This window comes from Gobius niger (assembly GCF_951799975.1).
Source record: "Gobius niger genome assembly, chromosome: 13".
Lineage (NCBI taxonomy): Eukaryota > Metazoa > Chordata > Actinopteri > Gobiiformes > Gobiidae > Gobius > Gobius niger.
In genome coordinates this window covers 8,816,962-8,833,562 of record NC_136864.1, presented here as the reverse complement: position 1 = coordinate 8,833,562, position 16,601 = coordinate 8,816,962, and the positions used below count along the sequence as shown (strand labels likewise).

Here is a 16,601-nt window from a genome sequence, read left to right as displayed (position 1 = left end):
ATGACGCAGTCAGGGTTGAAAGTCTCGCCCTTCTGTCACCAAAGCAATAGAAAAGCACCCTGACCCGACGGAGCGAGTTAGCTTATAGTTTATAATCCATTATAATCCATAACTCGGATTTCTCAACGCGCATTCCTCGGCTATTTTAGCACGATAATAATCAGGGCAAACCACAAGCACGAACTATTTGCACAAAGCAGTTAATTTCTGTCATTTCTGCTTTGAATTACGAAAACAAAACCTGGATGTGACGTAGTAGGAAGCAAAGTGGTGGCATTCCAGCAAGAGACAATGTGAGATTAATGAACAGATCACCAAGACCGCAGTCATTTGGGTAGTATAATGTCCCATGCAGATACCTAAATATCCCATCTCCTCAATGGGACTGATCAAACTGGTAGCCCAGGTGGTTTTGGTCTATGTTTTCTTTGTAAATCCGTTCAGTCCGTCGAACCAATGCTTTGCACAACATCAAGCGTCATTTATTTTGGTTGGGGATTTTTGTATTTTTTTTATATTGAATCAGTCTTACACCTACCATTAGTCCATTGAAGGGGCTATAGCTACAAGTGAGCATTTGTTCTGGAGGAATGCTGGGTATGCAGGGGCGAGGGGGGATGGGAGGGGGACAGCAGCTCCACTGAGGACGGAGGACTTCTTTTTCATCCCCATCAAAAACCATTAACCAAACTGTCGTCTGCGCCGCCGGTCAATGTAAACTTTACTCACAGCGCCTGAATCTGTCTTCAGTAAAGCCTGCACAGCTTTTCAACAATCACGATCTGAACAGCAATTATCTAGGCCGTGCAGTAGTAGACAGTAATAGTGGAACAAACGCTGCTTTATTTTACTTTCCTGATGCCGCTTCACTTTGAGGAAAAAGTCAAAAGAGAACCCACATTAATGCCCCGCGCTGAAACGCAAGCAGACAAAGATCATTTTATCCCAGTTTGGTCAAAGAGTCTCAGGCTGACCTCCTCTGCCACATTCCTCCTCGCGTTACACTGTTTGACAGCTACAACTATTGTGATCCCTCTTCGCGTGGCACCGCTCCAGCTAAAGCTACAGCCCAAATATGACTGAACAAGTAAATCTACACCAGCATCTGGACCACTGGGGACCTCCGAGGCGCTACAATGGCACGTGTGAATGCGGCGGGTCATTTGGCGCGGCCGTACGATCGCTGATAGAGTTCCCGAGTGGGTTTCCCGTCGAGATAAACAAGCGATATGTGGAAGGATCTTTGGAAATAAGGTCAGAAGAGATATCATCCAAAAGTCAACGTTTTCTGAGTTATAACGTTGTTCCTTTGTCAAAAAACATACCACTTTGTTTCAATCACAAAGTTTTGAGTAACTGTTGACTTTGATTGTTTCTTTCTCCAGATGCTGAAACTCCAATCTGTAAAATAACTTTTCTGGATTGTGTAATAGAAACCAAAAGTGTCCTCTAAAGCAGTGGTTCCCAACCTTTTATGTCCCATGTACACCTTGAGACATTAATTTATACTCCGAGTACCCCCTAACTCAAAGATCCTGCCAAAATCTTAACAAATTAAGCAACTAAACATGGATTATTCAGTATTTAGTAGAGTGTAATATTCAAAATACAGCAAAAATACTCTCAAAGTCAAGCCTTTTACTCAAAATCATCATAAAAACTAACTTTTCTTTGAAAGTAATATTGAAACTATCTCTTTCCCCCTTTTTAAATCTGAGGTAAGTCCAAGTACTCAAATACCCCAAGGGGTCCCCGTACCCGTGGTTGGGAAACATTGCTCTAAAGTTCTAACACCTTCACAGACGGACCAGTTCTGCACTCAAAATTAAGTTTCTCACAAGGCCATCAATTGACTATGATGCTGTTGACTACAAAATGGGGCTTGAATCATGTCATTGAATCATTGAATCAAAGCTGCTTCGTAGTCAAAGCATGTTTTATCCACTTGAAGCATTATCTTGTCCATTGCAAAGAACAAAATATCTCGTTGTCATTGGATCTTATCACGTATAAAGCCTCTTAACCTTGTTGTTTAGTCCTCTACAAATGTTCCGAAATAAATGAATCTTGTTCCTCTTTCAGTCTTAAAATGTCAAAAGTCCATTAATACTGCAGTTGTCTGAAAAGTAGAACATGCTTCCCAAATGTTAAGCCCCCTGTTGAACAACTAAAATGCTAAATAATTTTAAATGCTAAACTAGAGGCCAAACCTGCCGCTGTGGACGGGTGAGTGCAAACCAGACTGCATACCTTTCAACAAAGAGAAACAGCACAGAGTGGTTGTCTCAGGAATCCACCGTTTCTCGATGAAAAATAACAAGACGCATGCTATACTGTAACAAGCTGACAGAGTGTGCTTGATAAGTGCACACTGCGGAGATAAAGATTTGGAAAAAGACGGTCTGTCCTGATAATTAAAGATCCTATCTTACCCATTTCTCATGCTTGAAAGAAAAACACTCTGAGGCACAAGCAGTATTTCATGACATTAAGCTGTCATTGCATTTATGGGACACAAGTAAATAGTATGTTTGTTTTGGGCTGTGGTAGCGAAAAATGTTTAAGTCTCAGTCAGATAGAAGATATTGTGACATGTTGTGACTTCCTGCAATGTGTTAAAACAAAAGCGTCTCTGACATTGGATCAACACAACACACCCTTTTACGTGACTACTTTTTCAGATGGGCAGTTTGGCGTGATTTACAGCATAAATGTGTGACTTGAATGCTGTTTAGGCTAGCGTACTGTACCTTAGCTATGTTTTGGACACTTCTGTTTATTTATTTTGCCCATAGGAAACGTCGCACTCGGCTTGTTAATGGAAGGTCTGTGAATCAAAAATTCCAACTTTCTGAGGTCCAGACACGGTACAGTAAACAGTCCAACAGACCTGTGGAAAAACACGTTGAAAGTAGCATAAGCAAGTCACTGTTTAGAAAGCTTAAGGGATAGTCTAGTAGTAGCATAAACAGGGCTATCGCATCCTATGCATAAGCCCTAGTTTTTTAAATGTACACACTCGAAGCTATATTACCTACTATCAAACATAGCATTCTTCTGCACAAGTGTGGTCATCTCAGCCAAAGTAAAGGCTATTTGTAGAACACAGAAAATTCCACTATAAACACACTTGGCATATAATAACTTACTGTTTTGAAATGTTTGGATTCCGGTTCTGAGGACATTGTGGTCGAGCCGCCTTTGTGAGGATAACGTTTTCTTTTCCAAGTAATGTGCGTGTGGAAAACTGTGCCATAGGGACGGAAATTAACCATCCCAATGAGTGCTTCTCAACTACTTTGGTGGTGATCAGAAGTCCTGCAGCTGGGCCTGGTGGAAGACTTTTGTTTAGTCGTGGAAAAGTATCTATTACTGGTGGTTTTGGGATTGTTCACGTGGTACTCTGGGTATATGAAATCTTAGACTTTATTAGTTTAATTTGGACTGTCAAATAAAAGGCAGGGCATTTAATTGAGGTGTTATTAGGCCCACAATAATTACTATATCGACTTCTCGGACAGATAATCAATATAATTTTCAACTCAATATTTATCATCAGTACACTTTGCCCCCACCGAGCATTTTCTCTTCAAATCTGAAAGCTTCTCTTTTGTCTTGTTTTTGTTGCTTTCTTCATCGCCTTCTTTCCTTGCTTTTTGTCGCTTTTCTATTGTGTCATTGTTGCTTTTTCTGGCACATTTTTGTTGCTTCTTTGTCGCTCTTTTGTTGCATTTCTGTCTGTTTTTTGTCGCTCTTTAGTGGCTTTTTTGTTTCACTATTTGTGCGTTTTCATCACCATTCTAATCGTGTTTTTGCCGCTTGTTTATTGTCTTCTTGTCGCTCTTTTGTGGCTTATTTTTTTGTCTTTTTTGTTGTATTTTCATCCTTGTTTTCGTCGCTGTTTTTGACACTTTGTTCCAGAAGCTTTTAGATCTGGAAAACTGGTGAAAAAGTGCTTGGTTTCTTTTTCTTTACGTATTGCTTAAACAATTGTACCATAGCCGATTGTGTTTTATTAAGTTTTATGTTTATTGCAACTTTTATGGTATCCAACATACAGTATGTTAAAATGTACTTTTAGACCAGGGTATTTTTGAGATTGCGCTTTTTTCCGGTGAGTTTCTGTGGCATTAAAGGAACAGGCCACCATTTTTACATACTGAGATATGTTCTTGCCTGAGCTTAGACGAGTTGATACGTACTAGTCTGGTCGTTGTGCGTGCCCTCAGTCACGCACAACAACCAAAGATGTTGTTAGCATTTGCCCTCTCCCAATGTGTTCCTATAGCTCCAAACGGGGGTGAAGTTGGAAGCTACCACGCTCTTCCACGGGCACGCACAAATCCCAGACAGGTACGTATCAACTCGTCTAAGCTCAGGTAAGAACATATCACAGTATGAAAGCACTGTGTGCCCTCAGTCACGCAAAAAGACCAAAGATGTTGCTAGCATTTGGCCTCTCCCAGTATATTCCTATAGCTCCAAACGCGGTGAAGTTAGAAGCGACCAAGCTCTTCCACGGTGCCACTTAGCAAGCCACAAGTCGTCCGATACAGAAGTCGCAGCAGAAAAGTCTGGTCTAAATAGCCTAAAACAAACTACGTTAATGTCTTCGGCCCTTATTTATCTAAACACCGTGACTAATCTTTGCTCAAATTCACACTGTCAAAAGTAGGTCATGCAACACCCAAAATCTGGAAGAGATTATATTCGAAATCGCATGTTGCTGTTGCCTTCTCTGGATAATGTACAATAAGCAAACATGATTTTTACGATATTACTCCCTGGTCATACGCCTGCCGCGCCTCACCTGCTTGAATGGAAGCCTTGTTGAAAAGGGGCAGGCAAAACAGTGAAAAATGTTTTAGTGATGGCTCGGAGCAACACTCAGCATGACACAAGCCAAAGCTGCTCCGCGCGGCCCCACTCCTACAGCTGCAGGAATGGCCAAACAACTCACTCCCACTGGCAGCTCGACACAGGGCTTTTTAACAGGACACCAACTGTACAGTGAGAGTTTGTTATTGGCTGCAAAGATGGGGACCGAAGAAGAATGGGTAGCTGAGTAGTAGTATTTGACATGCAAAGATAAATAAAACAGGCACAACTGGCACCGATCTTAAGATGTGGAGGACAGTAAAGTGCATCTTATTTTATTCTAAATCAAAGCTAGGGTTAATAATAATGTCATAAGTTATCAGAGGTGGATATGAAAAAGCTTTTATAGCAATAACCTTATTGGTCACACACTGTCAAAAGTACAACAGGAGCTTTCAATTCAGGCATGAAATGAGTAAAACACAAGAAAGAATTTAAGAACCCCCTACAAAAAGATAAGACGGTTAGATAGAGAGCATGAGACAATCTAATAGCAGCTGGAATGACGGCAAGAATGGCACTTTTTTGACTTGCCAGCAAAAAAAACACGTTACCGGTTGGATGACGTGATGGAGCCAAGCTGATGTTAGTAGTAAAAATAGTGGAATGTGCTAAACAAATGTAGAAGCTTTTTTTTCTTTTCTTTTTTGAATTGCAGACTGTACATGAGTCATCTTAACTTTTAGTACTCTCAGATTTCCTGTCGTCTTGTCTTTTCAGAATTCTACCTGGTAACATGATGTATAACCTTATCCTAATATGCTATTCTGGCGTGTCTTCATAATGCACTGTCCCAACTCAAAGAAAAATGTTAGAACAATCTAGTCCTGGTTCAATTTGTCTTAAAAGTTATTTGCTTATTACCTTAATGCAATATTCAAGTACTTCCCTCACTGCAATATTAAACAGTTCTAGCACATTCTCCTTGTTGTTATTGCCTGCTGCATGTACTTGCTTCAGTCTGTGGTTACAAGTGAGCTGTGAGAAAGCACGAGGAAGCCATTGTAGCCAGCGGAGGGGAGTTCAAAGCCTGCGCCTTGCGCCTGCTGCCTGGGCCCTGCTTTTTATACAGTACGTGTGAGAGTATGCAGTGGTGAGTGGGTGTTCTCAGTTGTGAAGACACTTTGAACATGGAAGTGCTGGCAGTCGGGCTGAATTCACACCGTACGCTAACACTCCACAGGTGGCTCTGGCTGCCTCGAACAGCTTAATGGACTATCACTTCATTTTATATGATTATAATGTCATCCAATGGACTGCTTCACAAGATGCATTCGTGTCCCTTCGTAACAACATAGTGCATTTTCTCTGCACTGTTTTTCTCAAATGGATATACTTGGCATCCTTCTTTAAGCTAATACTGTTTTCCTTACATCTTATCTTTACTGCATTCCCTGTTGTGATTGCTCATGTTCTGCACCTTACTATGTATGAGGAGTGTATGATGAGTTGCTTTTCTTCACTGTCAGATCAACAAAGTTCTATAATCATGTAGGAAACGATCAAGTATACAGTTAGTCAGTTAACCACTCTAATATCATAGAATATAGCAGTACTTTAAGCCAATAACATGTAAAGCTTTCTTGCTATTACCTCTAGTCTATGCTTGTTGTAAATAAATGCAAGTCTAGCAATTAATAAATTTTTTGGTTGATGATTCAATGAACAGCAACACTTGGTAAAATGCACAATTAATGAATAAAACAATGGAAGACAGTCATAAACACAAGCCAATGACTTCCCCCAAGCATCACTCATCAATTATAGCAGCCTCACCACAAACACAACAGCATGAAAACCATTTGCAGCACCAAACCGACAGTGAACTGACCTTTGCACTGAAACGCCTGCTTGAGATTCAGCAGCACGTCGGCGAACCACCTGACGTCATTCACCAGCTGCATCACGTACTCCGGGTCCACACCGGGGGCGCCGGCCAGGTTGGAGGTCAGCCCCATGGAGCTGAAGGGGTTCGGGGCACGGTGCCTGCGCGCGTCCCAGGTTTTGGTGGATCCGGCCGACAGAGACCCGAATTGGGGGTTAGAAACGTGTCTCGGCAGGCCCCTAGCCCCACTGCCTCCACCTCCTCCTCCTCCTCCTCCTCCTCCGCCGCTGCTGCTGCTGCTCTTGCGAAGCATCCCAGCAAGCCCAAAAACAGACGCCACCACCCCCCGCTTTGAGGTGGCTAAGCAGGCCGGTTACCCACTGATTACAAGACGCTGCCTGCTGGCTCCTTTTTGGATAAGTGAGGCTGGAAGGGGAAAAAAAAAGAGTGAAGCAAATATGTTTAGTAATGGGAAATATGCAAGAGGGCGAGAGAGGAAGCAAGTGTCTGTGAGACTTTATAGATTAGTAACAAGCAGGTTTTGACAGGTCGCGACACTTCGGAAAATGTATGGCCAGGCCAACACAAAAACTAAACAAGGAGTCACCCAGATAGTACAAGGGCCCAGCAAAACTAGACGAGATGAAGGCTTTAGGCTGACAATATTACTAAGGAGCAGATAATAAGCACTGGTTTGAAATGTGGAAATTAACTTCTTAACCCCCACCTGAACCGAGCACATTTTCTCCAGCTTGGCTTTACCCAAGTCCTAAAGCTTCTTGGAAAAAAGTGTCCAAATAGCGACAAAAACGGGGATGAAAATGCACCGTAAGAGCGACAAAAAAGTGACAGAAATATGTGATGAAAACACAACAAAAACACCACAAATGAACAACAGAAAATTGAGGAAAACGAGTATCGCTTTATTTTATAGTACCTTGATGCATTGTACCTAACTAAATTTAGTACAATGTAATCTGCTCTGTAACAATGTGTAATAACTTGTACCTATTGGTTAGATGCACAATGGAATAACTTGTATTAAGATAAGATAAGATAAGATGGTACTTTATTGATTTCACAGATGGAGAAATTGCATAAGTATTTATGCAATTTACTACTATCATTAGTACTTTGTAGGTACATAATGTAATAGGACACGAGACCCTTAGCGTTAGGGCTTAAGGTTAGCGTTAAAGTTATGTCTTATTACATTATGTACCTACAAACTTCTAATACAAGTTATTCCATTGTGTATCTAACCCATAGGTACAAGTTATTACACATTGCTACAGAGCAACAAAAAAGTGACAAAAAGTGATGAAATGAATGAACAAAAAAGCAATAAAAAAGGAAATGTTAAAAAAGTGATGACTATGCGGCAACAACACAAGGAAAAAGATCCATTTAGATGTCAAATGACAGGCTGTAAAGGTTTAGATTTGGAGAAAATGCACTCGGTTAAAGTGGGGGTTAAGGCACTAGATTCAACAACTTTTATATAAGGTAGGGAGTAGCCTTCAGCTTATAAAATGACCTACTCTGATATTACTTTCTATAATTTGTATTAGTTTATCCTTCATTTCATTGAAGGCAGGACATTAATAACCAATTTGTATTTACATGTTGACACTTGAAGAGACAGGGAGAGGATAAAATTAGTTATACACAAACATTTTAATGATTTGTTAGTGAGTGGCCGTATCTTTGGAAATGAAGTAAACCGAACTAACAAGAATAAGTTTGAATGACTTGTTTCACTCAATGTAAAGAAACCTGACGCGTGCGGAACTTTTTTACAGTAACTTGCATGTCCATCCAAACCTTGACAAGCTGCAGGTTTTAAGCTGAACAAAGTGAAGCCACAGTCTGCAGGGTAATTTGCTCGTAATGACAAATTTGTCAGCCTCGTCTTGCGCCTCAGTTGTTGAAAGCTAAAGCGACTAGCTAAGTTAAGTGGGGGTATTAAAGCAGCTTAGCGTAGACAGTATTTTTTCGCTTGACTGAACTTAAAATTTGCCTCGGATTAAACGCGTCGAAACGTGCACACAAAAGACCGTCAAAATCAAAACTCCAAACTTCAAGAAACAGCACGCTGCGAGGGATGAATGATCACGAATCAGTGAGGAGGAAAAGTGATGCTACTCCGAGTTGAGCTGAGGAAAAAACAAGCAATAAAACTGTTTCGCCGACACAGCCAAAAAAAGTGGAGTAACGTCTGCTATTTACTCACCTGTTTGGCGATCAAATGACATAGTGGCCAGGATATCCGAGTAAAAAGATGCTTCTCGCAGAAAAAGGTTTAGTCCAGAGGCATTTTCGTTTCGTTTGTAAAGTCCAAAAGAGGCTGGAAGTTGCCCGATCAGTCACTGTACATTGAAGAACGAGAGAGGGCTGAGGCGACTATCGGCAAAACTCTCAAGTCAATCGTAATTTACTGGGGCGCGTCATGTGACTGGAATGGCGCGCTCTGATTGGCTGGTGGGTTCCTCAGGGGGTTTGGTCTAGTCCCTGTTCAGTCAGGGTTACAGTCTATGGTTAGTGCTCTGTGATTAGCCCCGTTTGAGTCCTGGTTAACCTCTTAACCCCCACCTGAGCCAAGCATATTAACTCGACTCTAAAAGCTCCTGTGAAAAAAAGTGTCAAAATAGCGACAACAAGAAGACGAAAACGAGGATGAAGGTCACATAGACCCACAGAAAAGGTGATAAAAAAGCGCCGAAAATGCAACAAAAAAAGCCTCAATAGAGCAACAGTAAAGCAACAAAAAAGGGACAAAAATGTGATGAAAAAAATAAAAAAAGGGATTTTAAAAAAGTACGAAAATGTGATGAAAAAATGAAAACAATGTGAAGAAAAAATTATGAAAATGTGATGAAAAAATTATGAAAATGTGATGAAAAATTTATGAAAATGTGATGAAAAAAAAAAATGAAAATGTGAGGAAAAATGATGAAAATGTGATGAAAAAATTATGAAAATGTGATGAAAAAATGAAAAAAAAAATGATGAAAAAAATGATGAAAATGTGATGAAAAAAATATGAAAATGTGATGAAAAAAATATGAAAATGTGATGCAAAAATTATGAAAATGTGATGACAAAAATGAAAACAATGTGATGAAAAAATTATGAAAATGTGATGAAAAAAAATATGACAATGTGATGAAAAAAATGTAAACAATGTGATGAAAAAATTAAAAAATGTGATGAAAAAAATACCGAAAATGTGATGAAAAAATTACAGAAAATGTGATGAAAAGATTTTTTTTAAAAGTGTGCTGAAAAAATGACCAAAAAAGTGATAAAAATTACTAAAACATGACGAAAAAGTGATGAAAAAGTGACAAAAATGTGGCAACATTTTTACAAAGACGCAACAAAAAATGTGATATAAAGTGACGACTATGCAGCAACAACGCAAGAAAAAAGATCCTTCTAGATGAGTTCTTGGCTTTCAAATGAATGAGTTACTCTGGCCTACAGTAAGCTCCAGTCAAGAAGCTTTTAGATTTGGGTAAAACTGAACTGCAGAAAATGCACTCGGTTAAGGCGGGGATTAAGAGGTTAAGCTCCGGTTTAGTCCTGGACCCGGTTTAGCCCGTAGTTTGACTTTGCTTTGCCATTGTAGCAGCCAGAGCCAATAACAGTGATTCACAAACTGCAGAGGCGGGTATTTATTCCACGCATGAGTAACATTGAAAACAGTAATAATAATGTACCCCCTGCCTCTAATCAAGTGGTGCACAGAAATGAATAGCTGCATGTTGTTAAAAGACATACAGCCCAGAGAAAGCCAACCTTACCGAGACTAAGGTGTTTGTAAACTGGCCTTATTGTGTCCATCTCTGTGCCAAAATACAGCAACTGGACTTCTTTTTTCCCCCTCTTCCTGAGAGTGCAGGTGAGGAAGGGGGGGAAGGAAATAGTGTTAGTTGTTTTTCTGTTTCTAAACTCAATCACTCACTCTCACTCACTCACATGGAGTTGCCTTCTGTATGAAATGTCCGCTATAAATAAACATGCCTTGCTTTGCCTTAGTACATTCAAACATAGGCAAGGTGGGTGAAGTGTCTTGCCCATGGACAGAATAACAGTCTGCAGGAGCTGGGATACAAACCATCACCACCTTGTCATTATAAGACGACCTGCTTTTCCACCTGACCTGAGCCACGTCGCCCTACAATAAACATAATCCTGAAAACTGTTTAGACAGTGTTGCTGCTGAAAAGGAGCAGAGAACAGCAATTTGTTAACGTCATGTTTTTAGTTTGATCTTGGTCTAGCCCATAAATGTCTAATATTAAAAATCAACATCTGACCTATAGAACTAATAAGGATATTGTTTTGTTCTTCCTAATATGAAGAAAGATCAAGAGTGTGTAGCCTAAATGTGGTCTACAATAATTCTGGTCCGCTATCACTAATTTTCATTTAGTAAAAAATTCTACTTTTCCAGTACATGGGCAGTTCATTATTTCTACATTATTGAAACTTTGTGCAAAACTTTTAGCATTAATTCATTTTGATCTGTCATGCGTAAAATCTCAACAACACAATTTGAATGCAATGAGTGGCCACTTAACCAAATTACGCGTCCTCCTGTGCTGCTGCCATCTAGTGGACGACCTTAAAGCCGCGCGTGATTCATCATCCGCTTCAAATACAGCACCTGGAGGAAGGGTGTGGGAAGGTCTCACTCCGATGGTTTACGACGAGTGCAGTAAATACAGAGGCTGTTTTAACCTTTTGAGCTCGACCAGGACCTCCACTTGTACCTGTGGTCGACATTCACAACATACTATAGGAAACTTCACTACCCACAAAGACACTGGATTGAAGGCGTCTTACAGTGCATTGTACAGAATAAGTGTTTAAGATTCAGACAAATAGAACAACATTAATTCAACCATGAATAGGCTATAATTTAGTAATGCAGCCTGGCAGATAAAAATACAAAATCAAGAATTCATAACCATTCCAAGGTAGCCATAAAGAAGAAGGGAAAAAAATCAATCCGTCAAGTCGATAGAGACGAAGAAGAAACTCTATGTTATTACTGTTAATAGTGGGGAACATGATTTGCTCATAAATGTGCGTAGACAAACCATGACCTAGACTGCAGCAAATTGTGGGTCATGCTTCTACATATTGATAGACAGATACACCGATGTCCTCGGGACCTGCATGATAGTTTGTATATCTGGCTGCAGACGTTATCATAAACTACCAGACTACTCCTACACACAGGGCCGTCAACTGTCTTGCTGAGGCCTAGGGCAAGACAGGTTTATTACATAGGCTACTACGTTACCATTACTGGATATTTGAAGTAAACCTATAATACATGATCACGACTTATTTGTGTTATTGTACAGAAGCATGAAGGTACCAAAACTGTGAATAATCAATACAAAATAAATAGCCTCTCTCCTCAGTGAGTTCATCTATCAGTGGGTAATCAAACAAAACAAAATGTAAAGTTTCCTTCCCCCGTAGGAATAATGAAATGTCATTCTGGTGTCGGACTGTTTAAATTGATTGCCAGTAAATTTTAAGTCAGACTTTTACCTTCAGTAACTCAGCACTCAAGTTCATCAAATACTCTGTCACTTTTTGGTAAGGGTGTTTATACCTTCTTTTTGAGTAGACATAGGTGGATTTTAAAGCAGGGGCGGATCTAGAAGAAAAACATGGGGTGGCAAGCAGGGTCAGGGATCGTTTCTGGGGTGGCAACACGTTTTAGTTTATAGTTTTTCTTGATCGCAAGGTAATTTTTCCGTTTAGATGCAGCTGAGCCTCCCAAAATGATAAACAAATAGCAGCACTGTCCATAATGTAAGTAGGGGGTTTCTAGCTCAAGTACATTTTTTGTGAAACTAACTTTTGTGGAAAAAAAAATATATATATATCATCATTTTGGGGGCCACAGGAGTTGGCACCTTGCTCCTTATTTAGCTATAAAGTTATTGTAGTTCTTTGTCCTGTCAAGGACTGAGTGAGCCTCAGTAAACACCCAAGTAGCTTCTGGAGCAGATGTGAGACATTATGACATCAATGGGGTGGCAAGACCTTTACTAGGGGTAGCAGCTGCCACCCCGTGCCACCCCCTAGATCCGCCCCTGTTTTAAAGTAATGTTAGCTCTTACTTTGTCAATATCTTGGCTTTTCTACATGACATTGAAAATAATGAAATTGTTCATATGAAGCGTCACTTTTTGATGCATTTTTTAGCCATATAACGAAAGCTTTATACTTTATTGATCCCCCATGTAAAAAATGTCCCCTGCATTGAACCCATCCTTCAATGCCGGGGTCACTTTTAGCAGTGGGAACCCTCATGGCACCCAGATGTCAAGCCAATGGTTAGAATTATCAGGCTGGATGACAACATGCAAACTCCCCAGAGAAAGGCCCCTTCAGATCGAACCTGGGACCTTCTTTGTTTGGAAATAAATGTGCAGCTGATAATCTAACGCAGCAAGATCATTTTGAGAAACATCACACAAATCAGAGATCAAACTTGTTCAAGTACTCTCTGAAAATACGACAAATTCTGTTTAAACTCAATATAATGTAGTGGCAGAACACTTTCACCCTTTTCACCTTGAAATTTCCATTCAAATCCAGCCTGTGGACCTTTAAAAACCTTTGGAAATGTATTCACAAAACACGGAGTTGATCTTTGGCTTACACGGAGAAAAAGGCAAACTCGACAAGTCGCATGGTTAATCAGTGTTTGTCTTTATTTTAATATACAAAAGATGGATGTATTCTCTTCTAGTTTATATTTCTAAACATTTCGGCTCACGTACACAGAACACTCGCGCCGTTTTTAGTGAAATCCAAACGCACACAATCTTTATCGACACATACAGTTCACATGAAACAGGGACTCCACTCGTTCGCCCATTCACTCGCTCACTCACTCGCCCTCTCACTCTCTCACTCAAAACACTACAAGAAATGATCAAGATGTCCGAAAATCAAAAAGAGTAGGATTTTGCTTTCACAGGATGCACACATGAAAAGGAAGAAACCCTTTACATTTGTCAAGTAAATATATACATGATAATAGAATTTTTTTTTTGTATTATTTCATTATTATTTCCGAAGATGACTCCATGTTAGTGTCACTACTAACGAGGTACTGCATGAGGTAACTGGGTTTTCTGTTCAGAAGAGCTGGGCATTAAGACAGCATTTTTGGAGGTATAACGATCAATAGAGGATCCGTTTTCGACTTTTTGACCTCGCAATCTCCATTTTTCTGGCACAATACGTGAAAGGTAAGCACCCAGATTATATTACGTTCGTCACCAGCCTTTCAGCGCTTTCACTTTCCCGGTTTTAAAAGGTCCTACATCATGCGTGGCCAGAAGAGGGCGCAGTGTGGAGAGGCGTAGCTACTGTCAAACGTATCAAACTGACTGCACAGTGGAGGCAATTTGAGCACTGACATGAGTACAGACTTTAAAGCTGCAATATGCAAGTTTTTATGTGAAAAAAAGAGTAAATATTTGTGCGGTTTTGACCTTGTAGTGACCCAGTGGCTGGCTATGAGTGGTCAGCATGGCGCCTTTACTTTCCATCACGGTGGTCTCTACAATGCTCCAGGATCAATAGTTTTGTAGGTTTTCTGGAGAGGGTCCGTCTGCATTGAAAACCTTCCAAAGAATTGATCCTGGTGAGTCCTAGAGACAATTGTGATGGAAAGTAAAGGTGCCATGCTGACCACTCATACAGCCACTGGGTCACTACAAGGTCAAATAGGCACAAATATTCACTTTTTTTTCCCAACATAAAAAGTTGCATAATGCAGCTTTAAGGGGAGACACTGCAGGAAAACCCTTTACGTCCAATTTTGGACAATTTTAATCTATAAATTGTCATTGTAATATGTGACTAAAATATATTAAGTCACATATTAGAATGTGACTAAATATATCACATATTAGAATGTGATATATTTAGTCACATGAAAGCCTTATTTCCATATGAAAACAGATACTCACAAAAAAAAATTCTTACATTCCTGTCAGTATTCTACAGCAAAAGGTTCAAACGTTTCTCCAATTCACCTGCAGTGTCTCGCCTTAAACAACATATGCGACATCATAACATGGTTAAAAACTCTCCAAAAGCAGATTTCCGCACGACATAGGACATTTTAAACACCGTCCTGAACGTGAACCGGGTGGGACAGAGACGCAACTTAATTATTGATCGGCAGAAGTAGAGACGGCAAACTCACAGCTGCGATGACTTGAACCGTGTGATATTCAAATGACTATTGCTGTATATAATAAATATTGCTGGACCCCCTCCTCCTGGACCACGCTTTATGCCGTCGTCGATGTATAATAGAACCTTACAGGAAACACTGGCAAGCCAATTTATTAGGTACACACTGGTTTTAGATGCTGGTTAATGTAAAATAGCTTATCGGACAATCGCAAGGCAGAGAGAGGATAGATTCATGTCAGTTTGGAACTGCTTGAAGCATCAGAATGAAGAAGACGGTGATTTGAGGCTGGTGGTGCTCATCTAGTGAGTTGACGCTCCTAAAGTGTCTCTTGAGGAGCTTGGGTAAAACCAATATGCAATTTTTAGCTTATTCGAGTATTTTATCAGCTTAAATCTTTAGCTTATTATAGATTTTACGATGAAAATATGAAATTTTATGGTTGAAATGGGTCCAATAATGGAACTGATAGTCTTTCAACTGCGTAGCATTGGATTGAATGGATAGCCTAGTAAGGCTGCACAATATATCGCAAAAAATATATCACGATATTAGGTGATGCAATATACGTATCGTAAGAAGCCACAATATATCACTATATATATCGCATCACTAAAGTTTTCATCTGAAATCTAGGGCTGTCTCTATATCGACTGATCGTTCAATAAATAACAGAAACAATACATTTTTGGGTTCGATATTTATCGTATAGCCTTCCCCGCCTATTTCTTCTTCATAAAACTTTGATTTCTAACTGAAGCAAATTGAGTTACATTATATTTCATGTTTATTGCAGCTTGTGTGGTATTTTAGGATAAGATGATGCACTTTAATGAAAAGTTTACTGTCATTATTATGCCTGAGAGTTGACAGTATCCAGTATCGCTAGAGTCAATAAAATCGTTAATCGCGATACTTTCCTGTCTTGATATATATCGAACTTCAAATTTGTTATCGTGACAGACACAGAACTTTAAAATGTGAAAATGTTTTAGTGAAACATTTCCTTGTCTAGTTCAATTTTACTCGCTTTGACCCTGTGTTTTTAATGACTTCTGCCTTTTTAATGATTGAAAATATCGCAATACTATCGTTATCACAATACCGTATCGCACATCGCAAGCTACTTCAATATCGTGCAGCCCTACTTGCATGGAAAGCAAATCAAAGAGTCCATTCCTGATCCCAAGCAAGGATTCAAATGTACCTAACAAAACGGCCTGCCAGCTTTTCCCCGTTTGAGACACTGTGGTGGTTTACGAACACTGTCCTCCTGCAGGATTTAAATTCCCTCATCAAAACTGTATAAAATAACACCATCTTTTCCACAGCGTTGTCCATTGTGGCAAAACACTTTTTTTTTCTCTCTCCCCTCCAAGCAGATCCGAGCATCACATCAGCGGGTTTATATAGAGGTAATACTGTTTAAACTGGCATTTCCGGCAGAAGGGGCCCGATAACATAAGCCGCCCACGGTATTTATTTTATGTAGTCTTCTCTTTTTTCTCTCTCTCTCGCTCTCCCTCTCCGTTCAATGATACACAACAATAAGCTTCCTAATAATAATGCAAGTGCTACCTACACAGCTTCTGATCCAGACAAACGGATACCATTAAAAATCAGCATAAAAATCGCAGGGCTAAGTTGTCGACA

General features: G+C 39.9%; 1 protein-coding gene across 1 annotated transcript in view; it reads right to left on the bottom strand.

Annotated features, from left to right (window-relative positions):
* LOC306972942 (rho GTPase-activating protein 29-like) overlaps window positions 1-9,095 on the bottom strand; it is a 57,972-nt gene extending 48,877 nt beyond the window's left edge. The window contains exons 1-2 of the mRNA XM_079569673.1: window positions 8,937-9,095; window positions 6,710-7,129 (exon numbers count right to left, since the gene is read on the bottom strand). Coding sequence (XP_079425799.1) covers window positions 6,710-7,016 — 307 coding nt within the window. The 5' untranslated portion in view covers window positions 7,017-7,129; window positions 8,937-9,095. The remainder of the gene's footprint in view (window positions 1-6,709; window positions 7,130-8,936) is intronic.
* Window positions 9,096-16,601: the final 7,506 nt, after the last annotated feature.